This window comes from Myiozetetes cayanensis, unplaced genomic scaffold (assembly GCF_022539395.1).
Source record: "Myiozetetes cayanensis isolate MyiCay16 unplaced genomic scaffold, myiCay2020 scf7, whole genome shotgun sequence".
Classification (NCBI taxonomy): Eukaryota; Metazoa; Chordata; class Aves; order Passeriformes; family Tyrannidae; genus Myiozetetes; species Myiozetetes cayanensis.
Window position 1 is genome coordinate 14,693,335 of NW_026087964.1, and position 27,089 is coordinate 14,720,423.

At 39.3% G+C, this 27,089-nt stretch overlaps 1 protein-coding gene across 4 annotated transcripts in view; it reads right to left on the reverse strand.

Moving 5' to 3' along the window:
* Positions 1–1,596: 1,596 nt before the first annotated feature.
* Positions 1,597–27,089, reverse strand: part of PPARGC1A (PPARG coactivator 1 alpha) — a 369,906-nt gene continuing 344,413 nt past the window's right edge. For all 4 annotated transcript variants that reach the window (XM_050338766.1, XM_050338767.1, XM_050338768.1 and 1 more), the window contains 6 exons: positions 22,744–23,656; positions 22,078–22,182; positions 21,545–21,665; positions 12,250–12,371; positions 11,746–11,897; positions 1,597–8,876 (listed from right to left, as the gene is read on the reverse strand). In XM_050338766.1, coding sequence (XP_050194723.1) covers positions 8,773–8,876; positions 11,746–11,897; positions 12,250–12,371; positions 21,545–21,665; positions 22,078–22,182; positions 22,744–23,656 — 1,517 coding nt within the window. In that variant the 3' untranslated portion in view covers positions 1,597–8,772. The remainder of the gene's footprint in view (positions 8,877–11,745; positions 11,898–12,249; positions 12,372–21,544; positions 21,666–22,077; positions 22,183–22,743; positions 23,657–27,089) is intronic.

Sequence of the window (27,089 nt, forward strand, 5' to 3'; positions counted from 1 at the left end):
TGTCACGTAACAGCAGCACGCAAAGCATGGTTCTCAAACCACACATGTCCCTGTCTGTTCAAATGCAACTCCTGCGTTCAAACCATCCTGCCTGACCAGATCAGGACAGAGCTTTTGTGAGCTTGCTGGGCAATCCAGGTCACTGCACAAGGAAAGAAGATGGCATGGGCTGCTGCATCCACCTTTGCCAGGTTGTCATAGGTCACAGATGCACATCCAGGCTTTCCCATCCTCCCCAGAGCAGAAGGTCCATTCCCTCCCAAGCCCCATGTCTCATCTCTAGCACCTCAAACTTCTGCAGCTTGAGTTGCAGAAAGTTGAGGAGTTTGACCAGCAGGGCATTTAGTGTCACACAGACAAATCAAAAGTACTGTAGAGATCCTGTCTGGACAGTCAAGTGACTCTGGCTGAGAGCAGGCAGGACTAGACATCACTGATCTACCAGCAGTGCTGCCAGCAGTGGTCCCAAGAGCCCTCAGACAGCTGTGGCCAAGTACTTCTTGTTTTCCAGAGAGAAGAAGTTGAGAACAACTAGATCATTTTCCCCCTAAGGTTCAGAAAAGCTGTGGCTCTAGGTTTTAGAATGATACTTCTGAATGCTCTTCTTCCTTTGACCACACAATGAAGTACAATATATGGCAAAACTCCTAAGGCAGACAGTTAAAAGCACACACAGGGATGCCAACCCCATACTGCAAGTAAACTCCTCACCTTGCAGGGAGGAACTGCATCCCAGCTTCCCACCAAGAGTTTGGACAGGTGTCAGCAAACCATCCCACTCATATAGCCCTCACGCTGTGGGAGCCAAGTCCTTCCCAGAGTTTGCCAGCAGGTTGTCACAGGGCAACTCTGTGAAGCTGCAGTTGGAGGTTCCTGAAGAAGCCATCACACTGTTCTCACCCAAAATGTCAGCACTGCAGAATGAGCAATGGCAGCACTTCAGCAATGCAGTGACGTTTTGTACCCTCTGGCAAACAAGGTACGTAAATAAATGGGTTTCTATCTAAATTCCATTGTGTGCAGATTTGTACCAAAGAATTGTTGTGATGTGCATCATTATGTCTCATTATGTGATTGCAAGTAACCTTTTGTATAGCAGACACAATCCACGTAACATGCTGTGTGACCAGTTTACAAAACCAGGCTCCTTCAGAAGGGCGAGTAATTAATCATTATTCAGCAACAGCACTCACCACTCCATACTGCTGGCAGGAGTGTATAACCCAGGGCGTGCTTAGCTATGACAATAAATTATTCATGCAATAGAAAACTAGGGTTAGCTGTGGTACTGTACCACTAAATGGTTAAAACCAGAAAGGACTCTGTTAGTTTTCAATTGTGTGGCGGATTTTTTTTTTTTTTAATAAATTTACTGCCAAGACATTGCATAAAAGAAGCACAGGCCCGAGCTGCAAATGCAGTAGGAAAGAATTAGTTCAAGGCACCAATGTGCGTTCTTCTTAATGCCAAAGTCAATAATCTGAGGACAAAAAGAAGATTTCTTGAAGGTATAGTGCAGTAACTTTATGGATGCAATAATTTTATCACTTTATCAAGTACTAATTTAATAGAGAATGAAATTCACATTGTCAAAAATAAACTGTAGCAAATATTTTATTTGATTAAGAGTCCTAACAGCAACTTACATATTGTGCTCTTTAGGACAAATTTTTCTTCATACTTAGCTTTGGATTTCATTTACATTACATCTGGCGGACAATCTATCATGACGCAAATAAGGCACATGAGATTATTTACATTTGATCACTGTCCACTATTTACACAAGCCAGGGTTAATGCAAAAGGCTGCCAAGGGTTGGAGTTTAGCCACTGATTTTGGAGAGGCTGGGATTGTACCTGTTTTCTGTTCAGTTGCCTTTGTCACAGGCCAGTTCAGTTCCTCTCTACTAGCAAATCCAACAAGAAAATAGTCAGTATGCAAGCACAAATCCTTTTATCATCCTGTACTTCATCATGTATGCATTCCAAAAAGGTACATTTCATCTCACTGTATACCAGATCACTGTATATCAGATCTCACTGTATACCACACCTGCATATATAACTTTTTCAACTGAGCCCATTAGTAACTTTTTAAAAGTTATTTCCCTTTATACAGGAGTCTTTTTCTCCCCATTAATTCCACTTGAATTTGGAAGAGCTTAATTCATCAGGTCCAGTCACGTCATTAAGGTTATAGATTATTTTTATAAAAGAGAATCAGAAATGCCTTTGCAAAACTATGATTCCAGAAGCATGTTAAAAGGAAGCTGCAATAATTCAAAGGAACCTCAAAAGCTAGACATGTTTTGAGGAATATGTTTCCAGCTGCAGAATAAATATTTGTAACTTCACCAAAATTTGTCACTGAAAAAAACAACCGTTCACTTTGCTTTGGGTTCACAGGCTGCTAAGATTTTGGGTTGAGGTTATTCGACAATAAAAGCATTGGCCGAGGAATGAGCACCAATCAAGTGCAACATTTAAAATTTATACATGTATTCCATTCAGTTTCCGTAATTGCTTTGCACAGACACCAGCCGTTCAGCAGAGCACATCGTGTAGCAAAGGATGAGCTGGCTTTCTCTTTTTCCCAGCAGAGAGGTGTTAGGAGAGCACAGCGACAGGAAGCGCAGAGGACATATTCCCTTCCTCTCATGGAGGATTTCATTTTCTTCTTTGCTGAGACGACTAGTCTCCTTTGCCCTGAAGTATTAACAAATATACCAGCTCCCAGTGAAGACAGGCTGCCCTATGTCTATCAATAGAATCTATATAGAATCTTTTCCCTTAGGGATTAATTCAACTTTTGATTCAATCTTTCTGAGCTTTAAATTATGATGTTACAAACCTCCAAGGAACTACTGTACTATTTGTGACCTTCTTTATTACTTTCTGCTGTTTGATAAAGTAGAGGAAATTGATTTATAGATTAGTTTGCTTGTGAACATGGAATATCAATGGTGAGAATGTGATTCACGGAAAAGCAGAAGAAGTTGGCACTGGTTAAAGTTTAATATAGCAGTTTATTAATTAATGGTGAAGGACAATAGAATAACTGCACATTAATCTTGAATGAGATTCTGGAAGTGCAACATGAAGTAATAGCAATGAATCAAGGCATCTTGCAAGAGTTGGATTTAAAGTTTTCAAAACATTTTCCACAAGGAAGAAGTTTGTTCATTGCTTCCACTTCTCTTCCCTAAACCTCCCTCTCTTTCCCTTATGACCTGACAGGTGTTTTTGTGTTTCTGTAAGCATTAAAGGTTAAAGGTAGGAGAGGCAGAAGTTTTCCAAATGGAGACTAAAATTAGGTGTTGGTGTCTGTATTTGGATTCTTAGGCCTCAGTCCAGGAGTCTATTTTTATTCAAAGCAGCCGAGCACTTGACTTCAATGGATCTAAAAACACTCATGCTTAAGTGCTTTGCTGAATCAGGACAGACTTAAGCACAAATGTAAATGCTGTGCTGAATTTGGGCTCTAAATATGTGGCTTGATTTTAAAAGTGCTGAGAGCCAGCAGGTCTAATTGAAGACGATGGGAGCTGCGAGATGCTCAGCGTTTCTGAAAATCAGGCCACTCACTGAGGTGCCTGAATCTGATTTCAGGTGCTCAGCTCAGCTTGTGGGGAAAAATGGTGACCCAGGACAACAGGCAATGGAAGGGCCTGATTTTATGCAATAAACCTTAATGCAAAACGAGGAGATGAAAGGCAAGAAGCAATAGTTTCCTGGAAATCTAATAGAGTCCTTTTTTTTTTTTCCAAGCATCAAAGTGCTATGCAAAAATATAAAATGAATAAACAAATCAAATTAAAAACTTAGTAACTGGAGAAATATTGGGCTAAATTCATGCCTTGTGGAACAGCAGCAAGACTAAAGTACATCAGGAATGATTTGGCTGACTACGTTTTGAGCATTAATTTGATGAGGAGCAGTGAGTCAACAACGCAAATCCCACACAGTGAGGAACTTTGCTCCACCACCCTTGTGAGAACCAAGCACAACTGCTTGGATTAGTAAATGGTGAAAACGCAGAAGCTAAACATGGCATAAATGAAACACAGTGTTAGTAACAGAGATGAGGTGGAGGGTAGTCATCTTGAGAAAGGCAATTTTTTCAACAGAACTCAGTAGTCCTGTACTTACAGACCACAGTCAGGCTGCCCTCCAACCGTGCAGGCTGCCCTGCGCTGTTCCTCACACCACTCCCCAGGTACTTGCCGAGGCACGTCAGATAAGAAGGCTCTGTCACACACAGAGTTGTGCTGTAAAACCCCAGAGAAGGCTGTGGACACAGCAGGATAGGCTTACAGCCATAAATTGGCTACATGTGAGTGAACCCTGGGCAAACCAAAGAAAAGCAGTTTCTTCCCCTCTTTTGTGCATGTAAAAGACAGGTTGTGAATACCCTTTGGTATCCCCATGGCCTATCTGTTGCTTGCCCTGTGGCAATGCTGGTGTGGAAATACACCATGCTGCACACTGTACAGGATTCAGAAAAGCCACACTTTCCAGCTGCCTACCTGTCTGGTCGTCCCCAAACATCTGCTGAGACAGAGAGGCTGGTGAAGGGCTCTCATGACATGCTTTCTCCTAGTACAGGTATTTATCATCTCAGGACAGAAGATACTAACCATTTTGCACTCATCAGTTCCTACTTCCTCCACAACTTAGATCCAAGCATGGTTAGACAGAAAAGCCCTTACATTCCCCACCCCTTCCTAACTCAAACCAGCAACTCCTAAACTCCACTGAGGATTATTCAAGTTTCCCTACATGGTTTACGTCATCTCTTCAACAGCCTTGGGTACTCATGGCAGAAAGGCATGTAGAATCTTTTAACCATTAAATGTATTAAAACTGGCAGTTCTGTCCCCTGGCCAAAGTGCAGTAATGCAGGTGTGCTCTGGACTACTATCTCAAATCAATTACAACCACTAGAAAGAGTAATAGAAAACCCAGTACACAACCTGTTGAGGGGGAAAAAACCTGTCACCTGTGATAAAAAAGAGAAACAGAAATGGATTTGAAACATTCGTTTCCCTTTATTAGCTCAGTGAGGCTGATGTGTACTGCACATTAAAAAAAAAGAAAAAAAAATCACAGGAATTTTCATACAATGACTTAAACCACAAAAGTACATGTAGAATCGGCAGGTGGAAAATAGCCCAGCTTGGGCTTAACTAGTATCTCATTTTCCCTGTTCAGCATAGTCTAACCAACAGCTTTACATGTTCACCTATACTGTACAAATCTTACAGTAGCTCCATAAGGTCAGTGTTTCACATTATTGAAAATGTCTGTCACATAGGTACAAATTTAGAATCATCACATTATATTACATGGCTATTCTAGGTCATTTATAGATCAGATCTTATACTACAGTGATTGAAGTTCTCATTACAGCCATCAAAAAGGACACATAATCATTACCTACTGTAAGCTTACATCTAAAGGGATGATAAGTTGTGGTCGCTTTGTGATTTTTTTTTTCAACTGACCCAAGTATTATACCCCAGAGGCACAAACTTTTCTCTCAGTTCTGCTTTCAGTTCTGATGGCAGCCCAACTGCTTTTCAGAGTAGTCTAGCTCAGATATTTTTCTTAAACTTTAGGATCCCCCTGTTTGGATTAGTATTTAGATCACTTTCTGTTCTGTAGGAATTACTTTGTTACAGTTCTAGGAAAGTCCATAGTTTCTAAGTACCACTTCTGTTACCTGCATTGTGGACATGGTACTTACCACAGCATGAAAGCAACAGTACAATCTTCATCTAAAAGACACACAGAGCTATGCTGCAATTTGCCTTCGGTGACAATGTGGTACATGTGCTAATTTGAAATGTTCTCGGGGAAGTAAAAAAGAAAAGGAAACACCAAGTTTATATTTTGATGGGTTTCCTACTACAGTGTCTATGAAGGATCCAAATAGCTTTATTCAGCAATCCTAGCTCTATTAATTTCACATGTAATTTGTAAATCCACAGAGGAAAGACATCTTCAAGATGAGAATGTTTGCCAGGCCAGTGAAAAAAAAAAATAAAATTGACTAATCATTATGCCTGCTTGGTGAAAAATAAATAATCCCCCCGACAAGCCCCACACCAATTTATTAATGTCAGCAATCAAGGGCAAAAGAGAATGTTTTAAAATTTAATCACAGAAATGTAAAGGCAAAATAGGTAATGCATCTGGTCCTTGAACACATAATATGATATACTAAATACTGATTTCTTAAAAATAATTTATTGCTTTTAATATTTTTCTTTACAACAGAAGATACTCAAAATCCAGAAAGGAAAATTGTAAACGTTTAGTTTGGCATTCACACAAAGTTAAAATACCTGCATTTTTAACCTACAGAGCAACAACAAGAATTATGCAGATTAAAGAATGTTACATTTGTAACACAGAACCTCCAGAAAAGTTCTTTTCTTTTTTTTGTTTTGTTTTATTGCTATCTATCTACTGAGAAATAAGAAGCCAAAAAATCGAGCAAGCATCCAACAGGACAGACAGTGGAATCTCTCAGAACACAATATGCTGGTGATAAAATGAATGCAGCCATCAAAATCAACTGCACTGGCATGGGGGTGGAATCAGTTTTCTAAGATTTGGAGTGGGAAAGTAGATTAAATAGTTAGGTGTGCCATACCTTTAAGAGTAGTCATGAATGCCAAACAGTAAGAGAATAACAAACCTATACATTCAAGCAAATTTCAAACTTTGCTGATTCAGTGTAGAGACTCTGAGTTCAGATGAAATTCTGATGCTCAGATTAGCAGTAGTTTACTCTTGTGGTTTTTTTCTTTCCTGAAGTTTCTATTTAATTTAACAGAAGCAATGTCATCAGCAACAATGTCATGGGCACATCTGAGGCCATGCTAGTGCATAGTAAAAAAAGAAAAAAAACCCAAACAACTCACTCCTCCTGCAAAAGCAGAATTGCCAAACAAAGCACTTGCTTACCCCAAACTGACAACCATCATGCATCCTAGGTATAAAATTTCCACTGGCCTTTTTATTCTTTTAGTCATCTCATAATTTATAATAAATAGGATAATTGTAACTGATAAATATGTGTCTTTAGTAAACAAAGGAATGAAGGATTGGTATTTATACAGGATGTGTAACTGTAAAAAATATAGATAAATACCATCATTAAACTGCCAATGAAAAGATTACTGGCTTCAAGAACAGTGTTTAGACACAGAATTACTGTAAAAATCATACTGTACTTAGTACCTCAGCATATTTTTATCAAATTAAAATCACAAAAATTAAAACAAAATAGCATTTTAAAAAGATTTTTGACCTCTAGTTTCAAAACTACTGTTGATACATAAAATAAAGACATTTCTTAATGATTACCCATTTGAGAGACTTTACATAAAATTATGATATCTCCTAGAAAAATTTAGATGAGAAAATTTCATTCCCCTAACAAATTCAGTGTATAAAACTGCAAAAGAAAATCAAGCAATGAGAAAAATGTGGAAAACTACTGCAGAAGTGGTTAATACCTTTTGGGCTAGGACAGCTCTTGACAAAATTCTTATATAAGTTCACCAAAGAAGGGATGAATGTGTGTAATTGATTTTTGCACTCAGATACACACGCGCACACACATATACACACACACTCACACCCTCACCCACACGTTTTTGTCTTTTTTTTTTACAATCAAATATATATAAGCATAAGTTCAGCTTTCTACATATGTTAGTGTACAATAATTGTTTCACCTCCTATAATTACATTTGAATATTCTTGTTTAAGAAAAATTCAGCAGTTTTTGAAAAGAAGGCTGCATTTACAGTGCATAGCTGTAACAAAAAAGAACATCGTCATACAGTATGTACATAAATAAAAATAATCCATTTAACATTTGTAAATACTCAACTACTTTAGAGAATGTAGCAAATAAACTATCTGCGCACACACCCAGATAGTTATATCCAACTCTCATTAATAATGTAACACCACGTCCGCTCATTAGAATAAATCGCTGAACAAGCTGCACATTTGACCATTAACAAGGCTTTGAAAATTTTGCTGTGGAAGATCAATGTTGTAGACATTTACATGGGTGTCAGAATTAAAAGATGAAACTTCAAAATGTTAGGGAAGCTTGAGCCTTTCATTTTCTTTTCTGCAAGGACTGAAAAAAAACCCCAGAAACCCAAAAAACTCACAAAGAAAACCCCAACAAAAAAAAAAGAACAATCTTAAAACAAAGCTAAAACAGACTGTAGGCTTCTGGGACCTGTGGTTTTTTTCTGGATTGTCGTATTATCACCATGTTGTGAGAAGAAGCTTCTTTAAAAAAAACAAAACAAAAAAGCAGTGTCTGATTCCCAGACATCAGCAGCCATAGTTCTCACATTGGGGTTTTTTCTGTTTGTTTTTGTTCTTTTTTTTGTTAAAATGCAATATGTACAGGTTTTGCAGTTCATTGTTGTACGTATATCTCTGTGGAACTGCTGCCATGTCTCGTGATTTGCATTGAACTCGCAAGGAACACCCGGCTCCCCCGCCACCGATCACCGCGAAAGCAAAGCTGACACCCATGGACATGCGTGTGCTTACTGGACAGCCGTCTTGCCCCTCCACTCGTCGAGCAGCTGTGTTCATGTAAACCATGGTTTTGAACAGAGAGTGTAAAGTAGGAGAAATTCCTAAGTACGACTTTTTAGTTGTCCATTATTGAAGGACGTGACGTCCGTGAGGTATTCGCCATCCCCTTGTTTTCTTCGGATGACATGCATGTTACCTACGCAGGCTCCGCTGTGCCTCTTTAAGTAAACTATCAAAATCCATGGAGTCATACTTGCTTTTAGTGGAAGCAGGATCAAAATCATCTGAGTTTGAATCTGAAACCCAAAGGATGCAAGTTTAGATAACAGGCAAGAACCACTAGCGAATACTTATTTTCTCTGTACATCGCTACACTCAACGTGCTAAAGAAACAATCCACTTACAACCACAATGTGATGGGATGATAAAAGCATAAAAATGATCACCGGAGAAGCTTTATGCATGAACAGAGATTTCTGGTAAGAAGCAGCACTTAACAAAGGCAGTACACATCATCAGCACTGGGGGAGAACCATTAATTGCATGTACATCTAGAACAGGTTAACTCAAAAGGACCTCAGCATGATACACTACTATGTATAGGTCTCAAAGTAGTCCAAATAATCTTGACAGATGCCTTACCCAAAACTCCACTGTTGTCTTGCTATGGCTGTTTCTCAACATGCAATATTTAAGACTTAATTCTCCTGAGAAAGGTAATAGGGGGATGGTTCTGAAGAAAGCCAGGGCAGTCTGAGGGCAGCACACAGAGGACAGGGCTGCTTCTGCCTGCCCTGCCTTGGGGTCTTGTGCAAGTCAGTACACCTCTCTGAATCTCTGGTTTTGCTTCCACTCATTTTTGGGGGTTTGCTTGTTCAGAGATATTCTGGGCAGGGCCTCTGCATGGTTGTACATGCAGGTGGGCTTTCTGCATCATATGTGGTAAGCCAGAGCAGCAACAACAGTCCAGCTCCGGTGATCTGTGACACCTGCTCCAGCTTTGCCAGTTGCTCAGACACAGACATCACCATGTTCCTAGCACAGAGGAGGGACTGTACGTTCGTGGCCACACAGCTCTAGGACTCCAATTATTTGGAGTCAATCCTGCTTAACACTTACTCTCCCCAGTTCCTGTGTCACAGCTCCTTTATGAGAGTGCCCTTTTCTTGCCACTTCTTGTGTTGAATTAATCAGAACTCCCCATCTACCACTATAAGACACACTGTGCATTAAATGTTCATTACAAGTTCTGTTAAGACAATAGCTTCTCACAGAGGAGAGGTGTTAAACTTCTGACTACTATTTTCAAGTGTTTTCTTTTTTCTGTACTCAACCCAAGGCTGATTAATTCTCTCTGTCCTGGTACCAGCTCATGAATTTTAAAGTTCATCCTGCCATTTCCTTATGTTGCTCTATCAGATACTCTGCAAAACACAGGGAATGCAGTCTGAAGTACAGAAGCTCAAGCTGTCAGCAGGACAAAGTGAAAATAGTCTGCCCACAGATACTTTGGGAATCCCACTCAATATGGAGAGACCTGACAGGGAATACTCCCAGTGATGAATAATGTTCAAGAGGGTTCCCTTCAGACAACTTATTTTAAACTCCTGATTTTCTGAGATACAGAGATGACCTTGGCTTCCATTGCTAAAGATAAGTCAAATCAAGCCAAGACTTAAATCTGGTTTTACTGTTTTTATCAGCCTACATTTCGACAAATGCCTTGCTACCTTTTATATTTTCAACATCAACCCTGTATCTCTTCAGCAGTCAATTGCCTTTTCTTAGCTTTACATTATCTGTTTAGTCACTGAAGTGAATTATAGCATATTCATTGTGAACAATGCGTATCATCTTTATAATTTATTTTGAAAAGACATCAATTGGTTAGAAAAAATATATCTGTATTCACTTCCTGCATTGTACAAAGCCAAGGGCAGCGCATACAAGATTTCATTAGCACTGTGTTACAGGGTTATGAGAGATTTTAATGACTGTGGTCATTTATTCATAAAAACCCCACAATATCTGATTAATATAGATTCAACAGCAAAATGTGCCTTGCTATGTTATTCAGAAAAAAGTATCTCCCGTGCCTTTAGTCTATTTATACAGGTATTAGGAAAGATTTAACATCTAATGAATACTTTACATTTTAAAAGGTAATTAAATAAGAGTTGAGTTTATCATATATTATAATATTACAGAGGCTATTTTGGTACTCTGCATAGTCTCTTTATGCATATTCTTAACATCAGTATTCCTGCTCTAAGACTTTGAACATGTCCAAAAATCCTTGCAAGGGGAAGCATCACACCCTGACCCAGAGCATAGGACAGAACCACACGTTTTTGCCCTGACAGGACTTGGACAGACCCAGATGTGTTAGCACAGACAGTATGTACACTTGAGCCTGGAGTTGCCACAGCATGCTGAGGTCTGGAGACTGGTATGTATAATGCCCCATTTCAGTGTGACCGCAAATACTATGAGATTTGCTAAGCTCTCCACGGGCTGGAGCCTCTTATATCATTACTGGAAGTCCCTTCAAGAAGACACCTTCATATACATATGTTTATGCACAATTTTAGAATCACTGGTTGAGATCAATGGCTTTTACCACACTAAGGGTCAGGTTTGGTCACAGATCCTTCTCGCTTTCAAACTTGAGTATCTATGAATTGTGTTTAAGAAGAGCCCTTGGCAAGTTCTACACATCTACCAGAGAACTCACAGCAAAGCAAGAATCGTAATGAAGTTTTTGTGATAAGGCGTCTCCTTTGTTCTCTGTTTATGAATCATATAAATAAATGAGGTATTGGAACCAAGCAGTTACACCAATAAATAGTAATGCATGTGAGAGGTTTTTGTGGTGCTGTCATTTCAACACAGAAATGTGTTACTGAATATTGAGCACTTATTTTTATAATGGTGGAAGTGGGCTTTAAAAGAATTTTTACAGTCTGGAATATTTGAAAGAAGCCAGCTCAGATTAGTTAACTTTTAAACTTCTTACAGAAAGTGAAAACCACTTCCTTCAACACCTTACCTGCCCCCATCATTTAAATAATATAAGCAGTAAACAAAAAAGTAGCAAACTCTAAATTCTCCTGAGTTACAAGATTCCAGTTATGTGCTTTAATTCACATAGACCAAAATACCTACCTAGGTCTGCATAGTTTGACTTGCAAAATTGCTTGCGTCCACAGAAGTACAGCTCAAAGTCAGGTTCATTTGACCTGCGCAAAGTGTATCCGTTTTCAAGAGCAGCGAAGGCGTCACAAGTATAGCGGTAGGTGATGAAACCATAGCTGTCTCTGAAATTGAAAAATACAGTTGTGAATAAAAGCTGAAAAGAGTTAACACACATTAGTGTAACCCCTTCCTGAAAGCAAACTTGCAGGAGACCCAGCAGTGGAAATGCCAGAAGTACTGCATCCATTTATCAGCATGATTGTCCTGTCATACAGCTAAATACTTATTTCTGGGACAGGAAATCTCAACTAGCAAGATTAATAAATAAGGATGAAAGAAAATAAATAAGGTTTTGAACTCAGCATGTCATCTGTCACAGCCCTTATATTGGTAACTCCCATACCAATAATTTTACTGCCATAATTTTTTACATATGGCAGGTCCCAAACAAGTAGTAATCTCAAAAGTTCCTACCCATCATCCCGCAAATTTACTGTGCACTCCTCAATTTCACCAAAAACTTCAAAACGGTCCCTCAGTTCTGTTCGGGTTGTGTCAGGTCTGATTTTACCCAGATAAATCACACGACGTTCTTCCTGTTGAAGAAGAGCAACAGGGAAGGCATATTTTTAACAAATGTGTAATAGTGATGAACCTAGACATATATGCATGCAAATACATACACAGATGTACAGAGGATGCATAATTATAGAAATAGTCTCGTGTGGAAGACCTACTGCATCTTGCAAGTGAAATAGTTCTCTCCTGGAAAGCATCTAAGGTATTTACATGACACTACATTTGTTAGGTGGTGTGCTCCTGGAAGGGTTCACTGCTTGCTCTTACTGTTCTCTATACACTGACAGTTGGCTCCATTTGTATCCTACTGCACCTTTTTCCCTTTCACCCTTTCTACCACTTCCCCTCCAGGACTGCAAACTCTTCCAAACTAGGAGCTCCCTTTCTCTTGCCATCTACACAATATGGAGCAAAATCCACCTTAGTTGCAGAGTATCATAAAGTAACACAATATTTGCATAAAAGTACTACAGACATAACAAAACGTATTACAAACGTAACATTATAAACCCAGATGACTCAACAGATGATTCATCCTGCAATCCTGTTCCTCCATAATCCATACCTTAAAACAGAGGGAAAGCTTTCAAGGGTTGTCATGTTTTAACCTCAGCCAATAACTAAGTACTACACAGCCCCTAGCTCATTCCCCACCCTCTGGTGGGATGAGGAGGAGAAGCAGAAAAAGTAAAACTTGTGTGTTGAGATAAGGTCAGCTTAATAATTGAAACAAAGAAAAGTATAATAATAGTAATGAAAAGGAGAGGGAGGGAGAAATAAAACCCAAGAGAAAAAAGTGCTGCACACTACAGCTGCTCACTTCCCCACTGACCAATATCCATCCCATCCCTAAGCAGTGATCTGCCTCTTCTGGCCAACTCTCCCTGGTTTGTATACTGGGAATGATGCCATATGGTATGGAATATCCCTTTGGCCTGTTCAGGTCGGTTGTCCTGGCCGTGCTCCCTCCCTGCTTCCTGTGCACCTGCTCAGTGGTAGAGCATGGGAAACTGGAAAGTACTTGATTTGGAGTAAGCACTATTTAGCAGTAATTAAAACATCAATGTGTTATCAACATTGCGCTCACATTAAATCCAAAACACAGTCCTGTACTAGCTACGAAGAATAAAACTATCCCAGCCAAAACCAGGATTGGGTCCAAAAGATGACTTTTATTAAAATAAGTATTTCTGAGGGGAAGGCAGGACAGTAAAATATATCTTGCAGTCACCATTGCCTGTTGGTTTATTCAGAAAAAAACACACCTGACTGAAGTCCCTGATTTTCACAGGCCAGGGTGTCATTTGCATGTTCTTTCAACACTTGGAACAAAGCATCAGACCTTTTAAAACAATGGAGTCACAGTCATATGCTTTCTCCCTTAGAGAAAATGCTCAGCAGAATTAGGGAAGGACTAGGAAACCCTGTAAGAGTCACTTCATGAATTTTAGGATGAACACTTTGCTGAGGGTAGAGCCATTTAGTGAGCTGAAAGAAAAGCAAAAGGCAAAAAGAGATCTTAAAAACACTGACCTTAAAGTAATCAGGGCAAAGAAACACCAGCTATACCTGGCTTGGGTGCTCAGCCTTCCTGTCTCTGATTGCCTCTGGCCGGAGGAACCCTGGCACTACTAGCCCTACTGCTCATCCCTTACACACCCGCACATTAGTCCCATAAATTGAACCACCACCACATTCTCAGCTGGTGTAAATCTGTCAGTGGAGCAATGTCAGTTTAAACCATCAGCTTTGGCACCTGAGACTTGTGCAGAATTTAGGTGCCGAATGCCGAAGGAGCTATACTGACTGCTGAGAATTCATGACTATCGTAACCTGGAGGTGCCTAAAGGCTAATGGCACCTCAACTGTGCAATGCAAAAGGCTCTAGGGACCTAAATATAGACTTGCATTCCTGCTCAGAAACATTCTAGCCTGAAGAGACAGGTAGTTTATAGTGTTACAATTCAGATACAGCACAAAATATATCTTTCTCATGAGTCCCCATAGAGGCATAAAGCACTAGTCATTCTTGGACTAGGGACAACAGGATTGAGATCAGACCAAAACACATGTAAAAACAAAAATTATCCCAATGCCTCCTCTTTACTTGTTTGAGTACTCATTTGAGATAAAGGGACCATCAGAACTCTTCGTTATGGGTGCCAAAAATCCTGGCTCCTTGCTCCCAGGAGAGCACTTGGCTCCCAGGAACTATTTAATACAAAATAAATAAACAATTCCTGCAGCAGGAAGCTAACCCTAATATATCTGTCTCCCAACAGAAACTCTTTCTCACTAGCACACTCAGTCAACTATTTTCGTCGACTCTTTTTCTGGCCTCACAAATCTCAGGGGCTCAGATCCAGTTAATCTAAGCTCCTGAGAAATGGAAGTTTAAAGCTGCAGAAAACAGAGATCGAAGAATCAAACATTCCCACACAAAAGCCCTGCTCACTAAGGAATGGCACAAGAATCACCTGGGTCCTTTACAGCTCCCTGGTCAGCCCAGCAGAGTCCTTGGTTGTTCTATCAAAGTGTGCATATGCTTTCCCTAATCAATGGAATCAAGTAAGGATCTCATTTAGATGCTTGAAACTACTGCCTCTTTTGATTATGTAAGGAACCAAGGTGAGTGCCTTAGTAGTCTTCTGTAACCCTACTGGAACAGATACTTTAATTTTTAAATGTTATGCCTTTTCAAGTTCAGGGTCCAAAAGCTGCCCTTGTTTTCTGCTGCATCAATGCAGTTTGGAGAAGTTAGAATGGCTAAAGGAAGGAAGTATGCCCATGGGAGGCCATACATTTAGGGCACAAGGGTGCCTTACAGACAGCTGCTGCTTCTTATCTCTGTCTCTACTGTGTCCCCGTCTAGAGCCCTGACCTTCCCGACAGAGGAGTTTGGGTAGGGCTTCTGCGAACCAGGGGCGTAGAGTGCACACAAGGGAAATATGCATTTCTTCCATTTTCCCCATTCTCACTCTGCTTACTTTCACTATGGTTGGGTGCCATAAACTTCAAAACCAGGAAAATCTGCATATGCACAGTAATTACTTTTTCAGACTGTTTTACCAAATCAAGGATTTAACCGCACTGAAACACTTGATAAGAAACAATTCCATTGATACTTGCTATTGAACCTAAATGACTGACCAGATGGAGCAGAACATAACACAGCAGACTGTCTAATATACTTTAGCTGAGATAATACATCTCGACTGAAAAAACATAATGTTTCACTCACTGACATGAAGATTGTTATATTACAGTGTAATGGAAATATCTTATTGCACACTCTTCCATAAGTCTGTGTGTGTGCCTGTGCAAGTTTTCCTTCTTCTATCCCTCTAATAACCTTTATATCTAGTATCTCTTTAAGACAACTGTAATAAATGAAAACTGTAAAAAAAAAAAAGAAAAGAAAAAAAAAAAAAACGCCTGTTAAAAAAAGCGCCATAACATTAAGGGAGTAAGTTAAATCTGTAAAATTAAGGAAATTCAAATTTAAAGCTGAAATGCACCATATGTCCTCCAGTATGCACACATGAGAAGAGGTGTTCAAGTATTTTTTAAGCAGAGTGCCATGATGGAATAAGATACCAGAGAACGCAGGATCCATACAGCACTGTTTTTGTCTTGGTTAACTTTGGTTTATTTAAAGCAGCTATGAAGAATGTATATGTATTCGCAGAGATGCCTGTCTTTTATCCCCATTAATAATAGGAGCTATAGAAGCCTAACAAGATCACAATATACCACTAAATGTTAAAGACCTTTATTTGATAATAAATTAAATGCATATATGTGCACATTAAATAAACAGCACTTGTTAGAGATGATAGATGAATTGGAAACCTACAGAACTGCAAAGAAAAGCCTTTGCTTACAATTTAATATGGGCAGAGGGAACCCACAAGAAACTTCAGAAGATACTATTCATATTTCCCCCCCAAAATTGCAGATGATTTATTTTTCATCACAAAATTTCAATGTAGTTCATTGCTTTGATGAGAAAAAAAAAAAGAATAGTCCACTCAACTCCCTCAGGCCCAACACATCTGTGTTCTTTTGGTTTATCTAAAGTTCCTTTATTATTATTATTATTGCTCTTTCTTCTTTGCAGTAAAAACACTTTATTAGGAAGATGTGGCAGAAAATCTCAGACTGAAAACCAGTATTTTAAGGCTCAAATGAAAACACTAAGGCACTAGAATACCAAAACTCGAGAAAACAGCACCAGGATATACCTTACACATCTAAGAGTTAATAAAGGGACCGCTCATCCTCCAAAACATTCACTGATGCTAAGGATCTTTTTTGTCTTGCAAAGGCTTCCTCCAAAACTTTATTTTCTTTGCCCTTCCTTATTCTTAAGTCTTTATTTCATAAGGCCATTAGATGTATTAGTTTTCACTTGCCTTTTTGGCTTTTTCCCCCAACAGTTTGCTTTGCCTGCCTGTGGTGCTGCTAAGCAGAGCCCATGGGAACCGAAGGCAGCCACTCCAGAGGTAACACTGCGTAGTGCTGCTGTTCCCATTTTCACTACCACTTTTTGTCTGCACATCCATGGTGCATACCTAATCCTCCAGGAGCCAGGTAATGCTATATGTGAAGCTGAGAGAAGAAATCCAGGAGTGTTTTAAAGCTCGGTTCTGCTATGGACTTATCAGAGGCTCTGCTTCTTGCTACAACAGAGGTGGCTGGATGGGTGCAAGCCCCATGCCTGTGCTGCCTTCCATGACATGTGACTTCTCTTCCAGTAGAAAGCCATGAAGACTTTTTAAAAATGCAATGGTCAATGGCTGGACAGGGTTTTAAAAATATAAATGCTATGATAGTAAACTGCCATTTAAGCTTAAGATTCTGATTTACTAATAATAGTAAGAAAAATTTTCTTCAGATTCAGTAAAGAATAAGTATGATCTTTGGGTAAGTATGAATGGCAAAAATCACAAAAACTGGAAGAAAAAAAGAACAAAAAGAAAGATTATCAAGTGCTGCTTGTGGGTCTATGTGGGGCTACCTGAGGGCTGAATAGTTCAGCCACACTCCATGGTGACCACTAGAAAAAAAAAAAGATGGACCAGTAAACCTCAAGGTTTAGGTAATCCATTTGATACTTATTCATAAACTCATGCAGCAAAATTAGAGTACCTAGGATCAAGGCCATCAAGACTAGCAAAACCAAAAAAATCCAACCTAAATATACGATGTACATTGAATCCTTCATTAGTGGAAATGCACTCCATTATAGGTTTTAGACTTCAGAGAAGGTAAGCACTCATTTATGAAACCACCTTTCTCCTGCCTTCCTGTTTTAGAGCAATTTATTTTCTTTGAAACCATGTGTTTCCTTCCGCTGCAGTGGTCTCACAGTGCATTTATCTTCTTATGTCTGTAAGCTCTCTGGGACTGGGACTCTCGATACTTGTCTCACTGAGGCTGTCAGCATTTAGAAATGAAAAGTAATAATGTTAATAGTAATTTTCTACTGGACTATAAAAGCTGATTTTGTTATACCTCTTGGCAGCAGCCTGTGCATGCATTAAATAGGCCGCATGGAGGATGTGAATCTAAGTTAGTATTGTGGCCAGAGCAGGGGAGTAGCAGAGAGCCACAACACCAAGATGCTCACCAAACAGTTTAACCTCCCTGCCCTGGTGTACCATGTCAACGAGGAATCACGAACTGGTGACTCTAGAATTGCAATGTGATAACTATTCCTGATGCCATGCTTTGAAAAGTATCTGCCGCGTGGTCTAAGGAGCTGCTGGAATATAAGCTCTCACATCTAAGAAATTTCCTGGGGTGTACTGGAAGAAAAAAAGGGTCATCAGACCACTTGGCAAATCACTGTGATCTGCCTTGGTTGGGGATTTAAGTTTCTACAAAGCACCAAGTAGATCGTCCTGTCCTGCAGTGCTCCTCAAGTTTCATGGTGAATGTGTCTGGTTAGCATTATACAGTTAGGCAAGTCTTGGTGGCAGACCATCCTTATGTTCAGTGAGGACCCATTATAAAGCAAAATGGGGACCCTGTGAAATAAATCAAGTTAAGATCAAATTAAACTATTCTAACATTTGCTCAGTTAGCAAAGGGATCACAATCAAAAGTATAAATTAATAAATGAATGAATGGATGAATGAATTAATTAATGATAAAAATATTTTTCTTACTCTCTAAATGGAAAATATCTTGTGGGATCAGCCCATATTTTTCAAGCATGACTGCTCAAAATTAAGACCTCAATCCACAAAAAAGGAACTGAATCTCCACAAACTAGACAGAAGGAAAGAAGAAAAGGAAGAGGAGAAGAATATCACAGTACCTTTTGAAATCAAATCACCTGTATATAGCTGTAAGTCAAGACAGAAATTCAGGAATTCAAACAGGAAAATGCCAGTCCAGGCTTCTAGCTGATCTGAAGCTACTGCAGTGAACGTGGTGTGTGCAAGACTGAAGGGGCAGTCGTTTGAAACACGCCTGTGCCACATAGCATGGGCACGGGATTCTAAAACAAGCCTCCTCAGCACTCTGTCAACGTCTGCACATCTGCTGGCACAATCAGAGGGCACTGCTTCTCATAAGATTTTGACAGATTAAAATATGTGATTTTTTTCTCATTTCTTTTAGGTTTTCCATGCCTGTTGCCACATGGAGACTAATTTTAGATACTGATTCAAGGATACCTGATGACTCGTAGCTCAGTCACAACTTTCGTTCCCGTTCTACTGTGCATCATTTCCACAACTGACTTCTGAGATCATAGCACAGTGCTTCTCAGGAAGGAAAGTCACCAGTCCTGTGTAACAACTGAGGCATTAGTACTACCCACTCTTTGGGGCACTCTTTTAACAGTACCTGGAGGTACGTGGCAATAAATCAGTTCTGGCAGCAAGAGAATCGGTGAGGAACAAAATAAAAAATTCCCCAATACAGAGAGAAAAGAAATCTAAATTTATGGGACTGTAGAAAGAGGAAAGAGAGAAAGGAGATTTTTGTGACTGAAGGATAAATGAGTTGAGTCCCTCAAGAAAGAAAAGAGTAATACAAAAGAGACCCATAAACCAGAATGGGTAAGAAAAGGAGCAGAGAATGCCAGAAATAATACAAAATTTATCACTGACTTCATGTGATCAGGGCTTCCCTTTCTTTGCTGTCCCCTAATCCCTACTTATTTGCACAGGGTATAAACTAGCATGATTCAATACAGATTTTTAAAGTAAAAGTGTTGGTAGACTTTGAAAAAAGGAGTTAATAGGATTTGATCTACATTTCCTGCAGCTCCTACACAGATGACTGGATTTTAGATTTTTGCCATGTTCTGTTTATTGATATTTATTTTTAGTTTTGATTTATGTTTATTAATAAATAATTCCATTAATTAAGTTAATTATCATGAAAATGTTCACTATGGAAAGAAAATAAATTCAACCTTGGTTTTGAAATGTCCAAAATTTTTAATGCAGGAAGCTATGATGCAGCATACCTGGAGCTTATTAAATTTCTTTTCTTTCCTTTTCTCTTGATTAGCTACTTGCCAAATATTTGTTTGTTTTAAACTAAATCAAATTTTCTACCTCCTCAGGAGGATTCATGTTTATTTATATGGGTAAGGTACAGTAATTGAGAAGTAGCAAGATACACCCATGACAGAGGTCTACTTGAATCTCTAATTTCTGTTAGATCTAAGAGAGAACAGCCAGTGTAAGTTATGATTGCTGGAAGGTAGTGTTCACCTCTAAGCAGATGGAAGCCAGATATTTTAAAACTAACTGCAACAATTGACTTAAATATGGCCCTGTCTGAAGCCAAGCAAAATTATTCCACTGCCTTCACTGAGTTTCAGAGCAGCACAGCAGTGTGTGTTATAGCTCTAAATCTTGTGCTTTACAAAATACACCTATCACCCACACTTTGTAGATAGGGCACTTGAAGCAGAATGAAATGATTTGATGAAGCTCACTAAGAACAACAGTAGCAGAGACAAAAATCAGACCATAAAGGTTTCTGTTCCCTCCCAGAACTTCTCATTGCTGTAGACTATGCCAAGTCTCTTTCAGTATCCATACACTCCCAGTTCTGCAGGTGTATTAGAAGAAATGCCGATTGTGTGACAAATCACCTTTTGCTACAAAGTCCACTAATGGCACTGGCAAAAAGACCTATTCATCTTGGTCACCTCTGCACAGAGTACTAAGGGAAAACCTGGAAACAAAGATGAAGTGTCCCAGTCTGCACCAGTTCATCCAGCAGTCAGAACAGCAGTGTAGGTACAACTGAATGGAAAGCGTAGGACACAGAAAACCAAACTGTGACCAAACCTTAGCAACTAGAAGAGGAATCCAGATTCACAGCAGCTCCCAGTTTAATTTACCAAAATGCAGTTGCCAATGGGGAACTAAAAGGGGGGAAAAGCCTCCTGCTCATTTAATAACCACTCTTCTGTCCTAGTGCTACAACAGCCAAGAGAGTTACTTAACCCCCTATGGGTATTTCCTTCACCTCAGGTATTTCTGTTGCTTCATATATTTCAATTGTTTCACAGATAACACTGATGAACAAAATAATAAAATAATACATATTCATTATGAGAGAGACAATGTTAAATGACATCTTTAAATTGCATTGTGTCTTCAGATTATTTATTTTGCTAAAAATAACTCAAAATTGAACTGACTCATATATAGCGAAAAAAATCGCAATTAAAGTCATGTCTGACTTTACTGATCCCAATTTTGAGTTCTGTCGTCTGCTCTCTCTGTATAGACAATTACAGCCACTATGAGAGTTCAGCAATTGGTAAGTAAGCTGACTCCTTGCTAAGTGTGGTAGGTGACACACAGTAAAAGGCAGGTCACTGGTAGATCTGTGTAAGAAATAGACTAGTTCTATTCTACTTGTGTGCTGTCTGGGAGTAACCCTTTTTCTAGTAAGTTTTCTGTATCTGTTCACTGTGAAAAACTTGGTGAGCTGCAATTTACAGAACTTAAAAAAATTAGTACTGTGACATCAAAACAGAAATCGTTATGAAAACACATATTTGCTTAAAACTAGAAATACTAAGAAATACACATAATCAAATTTTTGTATTTTTATAAGGAGAAAGCAAATAAACTCTGAATTTTAGCATTAGAATCTGTGAAAAGAAACAAATCTACTTCAATATGAAAGTCATCATCTCAGTGCTTACAATTGCTTTCTGCCTCTGTCTCTCCCTTTGTTTGGCCCTTTCAGATTCCCGTTTTTCATACTCTTTGCGGTATTCTTCCCTCTTCAGCTTTTCATGCTGATATTCCTCATAGCTGTCATATCTAGGAAACATAACTTAGTCATTAAATCAAGCATCTGCATTTGTGAATGTAAAATTAGAAATACAATTTTTGGAAAGCTTAGTTATCCTAGGTAATTAGCAACAAGGACAAGAGGAAATGGCCTCAAGCTGCACCAGGGAAGGTTCAAGTTGGACACAAGGAAGAATTTCTCTACTGAAAGGGTGGTTAGACATTGGAATGGGCTGCCCAGGAAAGTGTTGGAGACACCATTCCTGAAGTGTTCAAGAAATGACTGGATGTGGCACTTCGTGGTATGACTTAGTTGGCACAGTGGTCTTCAGTCAAAGGTTGTATTCAATAATCTCAGAGGTCTTTTCCAGCCTTAATGATCCTATGATTATCTCTTGAGAACCAGCTGCAAAGTAAAACAAATGCAGGCCAAAGGCACTACCTGGGTCTGCGACTGTACGGTGATCTGGACCGCGATCTTGCACGTAAGGGAGAACTTCGGCATGCTTGGTGCCTACAGTGGCTGGACTCATAATAGCAACAAGATCTGCAGGAAGAAACACATTCACCTCTGTCATTCCATTTGAGTGTATTGACACTATTTTCTACCTCTTCCCTGAACTTACAATTTCTTCTAAGCTACCAGTGGGATTTTCCAGTGACAGTTCGCAATCCCCTAGTCAACTAAGGGGCCTTAAGTGATTTCCTCCCCTCAGCCTTTCTGTAATGTTCTTTATTGAAGCTAACACAGAGCAGTCAGTCAGCCACTGCCAACTTCATCTGATAGAGGCTGCAGCTAGATTGGCACCAGGCAGCTCACAGATAATGGGAAAGGTTAGTTGTGTACATCTCTCATCAATTGCTCTGCCTCTGACCTGACTGGCTCCACTCAAAAAGTGTAAACTTGGCAAATTAAAGAGTATTGTCAACAAGTGTTTCTGTAGCAAACCCATAACCTTTAGAGTTAATCAGCTCAGAAGCAATAGAACAAGTTGCACTGGAATAAGTTATTTCTTGGTTTTTTTCTTTCCTTCCTTTTAGTTCCTTTATGTTTTTGCTGTTCTCCTTATTAACTAAAATGATCATACATGAATTTGCTGTACCATACCTTGAAGAGGATCTACTACAGGGCGACCTTGATCTCGACCGGGAATATGGAGAACGGGAACAAGACCTGCGTTGAGAAAAGGACCTTGATCTAGACCGTGTCCTTTGGGATCTTTGAGAAAGTAAGGATTTGGGTGGAGACACTGAATCTCTGCATGGAGAGTTAAAAGAAGAGCAAGAAGGTGATACATCAAATAATGAATAGGCTTGTGTCCCATCCCAAGGGTAGCATAGTTTATCACTTTCATCTTCACTGTCATCAAACAGACCATCCATTGCTAGTCCTGAATTTATAAACATAGGTAGTTTGGAGAATTGTTCATCACTGTAATCACTGTCCCTTAGTTCTCTGGTCTTATCTGCTTCTTCATCAAAAACAGCTTGGCTGGGGTGACCAAAATGCTTATTCAGTTCAGCCCGAATTTCCTGGTCTTGGAGCTGTTTTCTGTTATTACCATGGGATCCCTGCTTATTTGTCTGTAAAGTCTCTTTCTTGAAATACTGGTCTTGTTCTAAAGAAGAACAAATCTGACACTGCCACCCAGGTGAAGAATCCTTAAATTCTAGTTGTCTTGAGTCCTGAAGTTCCTGGGATATTTTAATGTGTATTTCTGATTTTGAATTCACAGATTGACAGTAGTCATGGTCACCAAACAGCCGCAAACTGGGCCGTTTTGTCTTTCTCTCCTCATGTCCACTGGACAGTACTGTAGTCTTGCTAAGCTGTGCATACAGCTCAGACTGTTCCGGACCCTTCTTGATCGGGTTATTTCCTGGAGAACCAGAAGACTCACTATAGCGGGGTTTTTTTGAAGGTGGTACAACAGTCTTGCATGATGACTTCGGCTTAGGTGAAGTCCTAAAAGGATTATCTTGGTTGGCTTTATGAGGAGGGGTCGTAGGTGGAGTTAGGCCTACAGGGATTAAAAGGAGGAACAGAATGTTTTTAAGCAGACATACAATGTTTATAAAAGTGGTTCATGTGCTTCTTAAAATAGGTACAGAGCAAGACCCATTCTATGTCACTTTAACATGGGAATAAAAGTATTTAGGGTATGAGACACCAAAGTCTGGTAACAATAGGAACAATACTAATGCATAGCCATTAATCTTCAGCATCATTTCTGCCCCTCCCCTCCCTCCATGACATCCGCCCCTCTCTCTATAGCTTTTAATAGAAAAGATTAAGAGATAAAAACCAAAAGACGTTTTTGTTAAATATGAAACAGATTTTGATGTAAAAATGAAAAGTCAAAAGACTGGTACCATCAAAAACGTAAAGAACTTAGCAGACAAGAACCTGGACAAAAGCAAACCCAAGAGAAATAAATGAGAACTACCAAAGGACGCAGAACTTGAATGCAAGGAAATACAGCCACCCTACAACTCAACAGCAATGACTCTTTGTCTCCACAGTTCATTAACATAGAAAACCTTTACTAATGTATGTATAATACATTCTTGTAAGCATAACTAGTACATTTTGCCTGAAATACAGTTTTGCAACTTAAACCCAAATGAACAACAGTACAACTGCAACTGTAATGAACCATTGCATTTAAAACTAAATAGCAGAGAGAGTCATGCGGCAGAGAGTTCAAATGAAACAGGTAAGTATTCAAAGACTAAAGATACTGCTAACTACCAGGACTGTTTATATAATAAATAGATTATATCAGTGTGGTGAGACAAAACTGAAGGAAGTTCTGTAGCCCATTCCAGTAAAGCCTGGGAACTGAAGCAGCTGATTGCACTTGTTTTTATGAGGACAGAATAGAACTTTCAATATTTTCTGTAGAAATCATAGAATTTCTTCAGACTTCACAAAAGGATAACCCCAGACACCAGAGCAGAGTAACAGCAGACAGCAGACACTGTTTAGGAAATAATTTCTCTTCAGGTATTATGTTTGAAAAATTTGCTTCTGTCCAACTGACACATGCAATTTAGTAATATATTCTTAAAATTTAACAAATTAGATGGAGATTAGGGAGTTCTAGATAATCCAGACCATCCTTAAGCATTCCAGAGGCTCATGCGATCCAAGATTTCTTCTTCTAGCCCAAGCAATGAGCTCTCCATTACTTATTTAGCAAGAATGAAAAGAGAGAGCAGACACAGTTACAGGAAATTTGTGTTTCAAACATGGCTATAGAGCTTTGTTTTGTATTTTTAAACATGCAACAGAGCTCAGCAGATCAATGCAAATGGAACATGTTTTATAGTGTTTTGCTGTAAAGAAGGAAAAGCGTCCATCAATGCATAGTGCTCCCTAAGGAGCGTAAATGGAGACTGGGAGCCCCACTGCATTAGCTGCAATGAATTTCTTCCAGAAAATAAGAAGAGAGGAGTACTAAGGCATGAATACTTGACGTGAGAGAGATGCTTGATTTTGTCTGAATGTTTGGAAAAAATGTTTACAAGCTACCCAAGGCTATGTGAAGACTTTGCCTAATGCCACAAAAGTCAAGGGGAAGATTATGACACCTAAAACTCTAGTTACCTCAAATTTGAATTTAATAGTAAAAAAATTTTGTGTAAAGTCATCACCATTAAACTATTTCCTCTGAGCCCTCAATTTTTTTTTTCTTTCTTCCCCAAAATTCACTCAAGACAGACATATGTGTTTCACACCTTATCCACCTCCAGACTGTCAAGTATTTTTGACTACTAAATGAATTTATGGTAAAATGAAGAGAAGACTCCCCTTCAAAATTCTGCAGTAGTAATTTCCAGGTTAAAACTTCAGGATCAGATTGAGTAAATACTGCAGAAAGCAACTTTATAGATAAAAGACTTAGAACTGACATTTTTACTTATGAAACTATACAGATCATGAGAAGCTCTGGGGTTACTTACTGGTTTTTTGGATGTACTTTTAAAGAAAGAATGAAGCAAAAATACAATCACTCCACTATGAACATACATATTTAAGAATTTCATGCAAAGAAATGCCAGAGATAATCCAATATTCAAAATAAAATATTGTTTCAAACCACTTCTTTAAAGCTTGTCCCGGCAGTAAGCAAGCAAAACACAGAGTACAACTATTTCCAGAAACCTGACAAGCAGTCCAACAATCTTCAGAGAAAGGGGAAAAAAACCCCAAACCCTACCAAAAAAACCCCTCACAAAAGTACAGACTGAGCTAAATTTACTGGCACTTCTGTTGCTGGCAGAACTGGGCTGGGGACAGCCTAACAAAGGGCTTCCTCGTGGCATTCTGGCTTTTTTCCTGGTTTTCAGCAGAAGCAGGAAGTGCACAGGCAAGTAGAAACAGATAAAAGTTGGAAAATGTTCATTTAACTTTTGAACAAACCTACACCAGGGGATGGAGGAGGGAGTGAAGTTTGGAATTCATGTCACCTCTACGGAGTTCATCTGCAATTTGTCCCATGACCCATCTCCAAACTGTGAATTCTGAGAAAACCAGTTGGCTGCACACTTGTTCATCTTCACTCTAACCCCTGGAAATCTTCACCAAGGGCCATGATCCCACATCAACAGCATTACAATATCCTATAACCATTGGATTATTTCACACGCACCGATTTCTCCCCCAATGTGTACACTTTAGCGTTGACAGTACAAGGTATATTCCGTACTCTCTCTTGAACTTAGCAGGTTTTGACAGATTTATGGAAGGACAGATGGCCATTACGGGCTGAAGGCTGACAAGAGGCAGTTCAGAGCATTGTTAACACACTTGCACAAACTCTCAGCAGTGCAGCGCTGTGCAGAATGTAATTCAGACTATAGCTTTTTTATTGCTGCCTATTTTCTTTTGTCAAAAGAGCCTGCTGTGCACAGCAACAAATGGCTGCCATTACCCAGAATGTAATGGGTGTCAGACAAATCACGTAACACAAACAATCAAGAGTATGTAGGTCATATTTCAACGGAGCACAACCTTAGCAATATTTATGATTACTGCATTGAAATGTGCTCTATAATAAACAAGTACCTCTACATCACTCACACTTATGTACTTCTGCACAGCAAATCTGTTAGAAGTGGTACACGCTCTACAATCATCCCCCTTAAACAGTCTTTTTTCTTTTTAAAGTAAAAGGCAAGTATTTTTTCATGACATGCTATAAAACCATTTTCTTTGTAGGGACTTTTCCTTAATTGAATAGCTTTGGTAAATGGTACGTTTGCACTTTGCCTTGCTCTGTCTATATACTATGAACTCACTCAGTGATCCCGTGCTTGAGAACAGCATACATCAAATTGCCAGCACTGCTGCCAAGGCAGTACCATCCTCCCCGTGTCTGTGCAGCAAAAGGTGTTTGCATGTGTGCCAACTCTGCCACCTTGGCCATGCGACTTCCTTCCAGAAAGTCT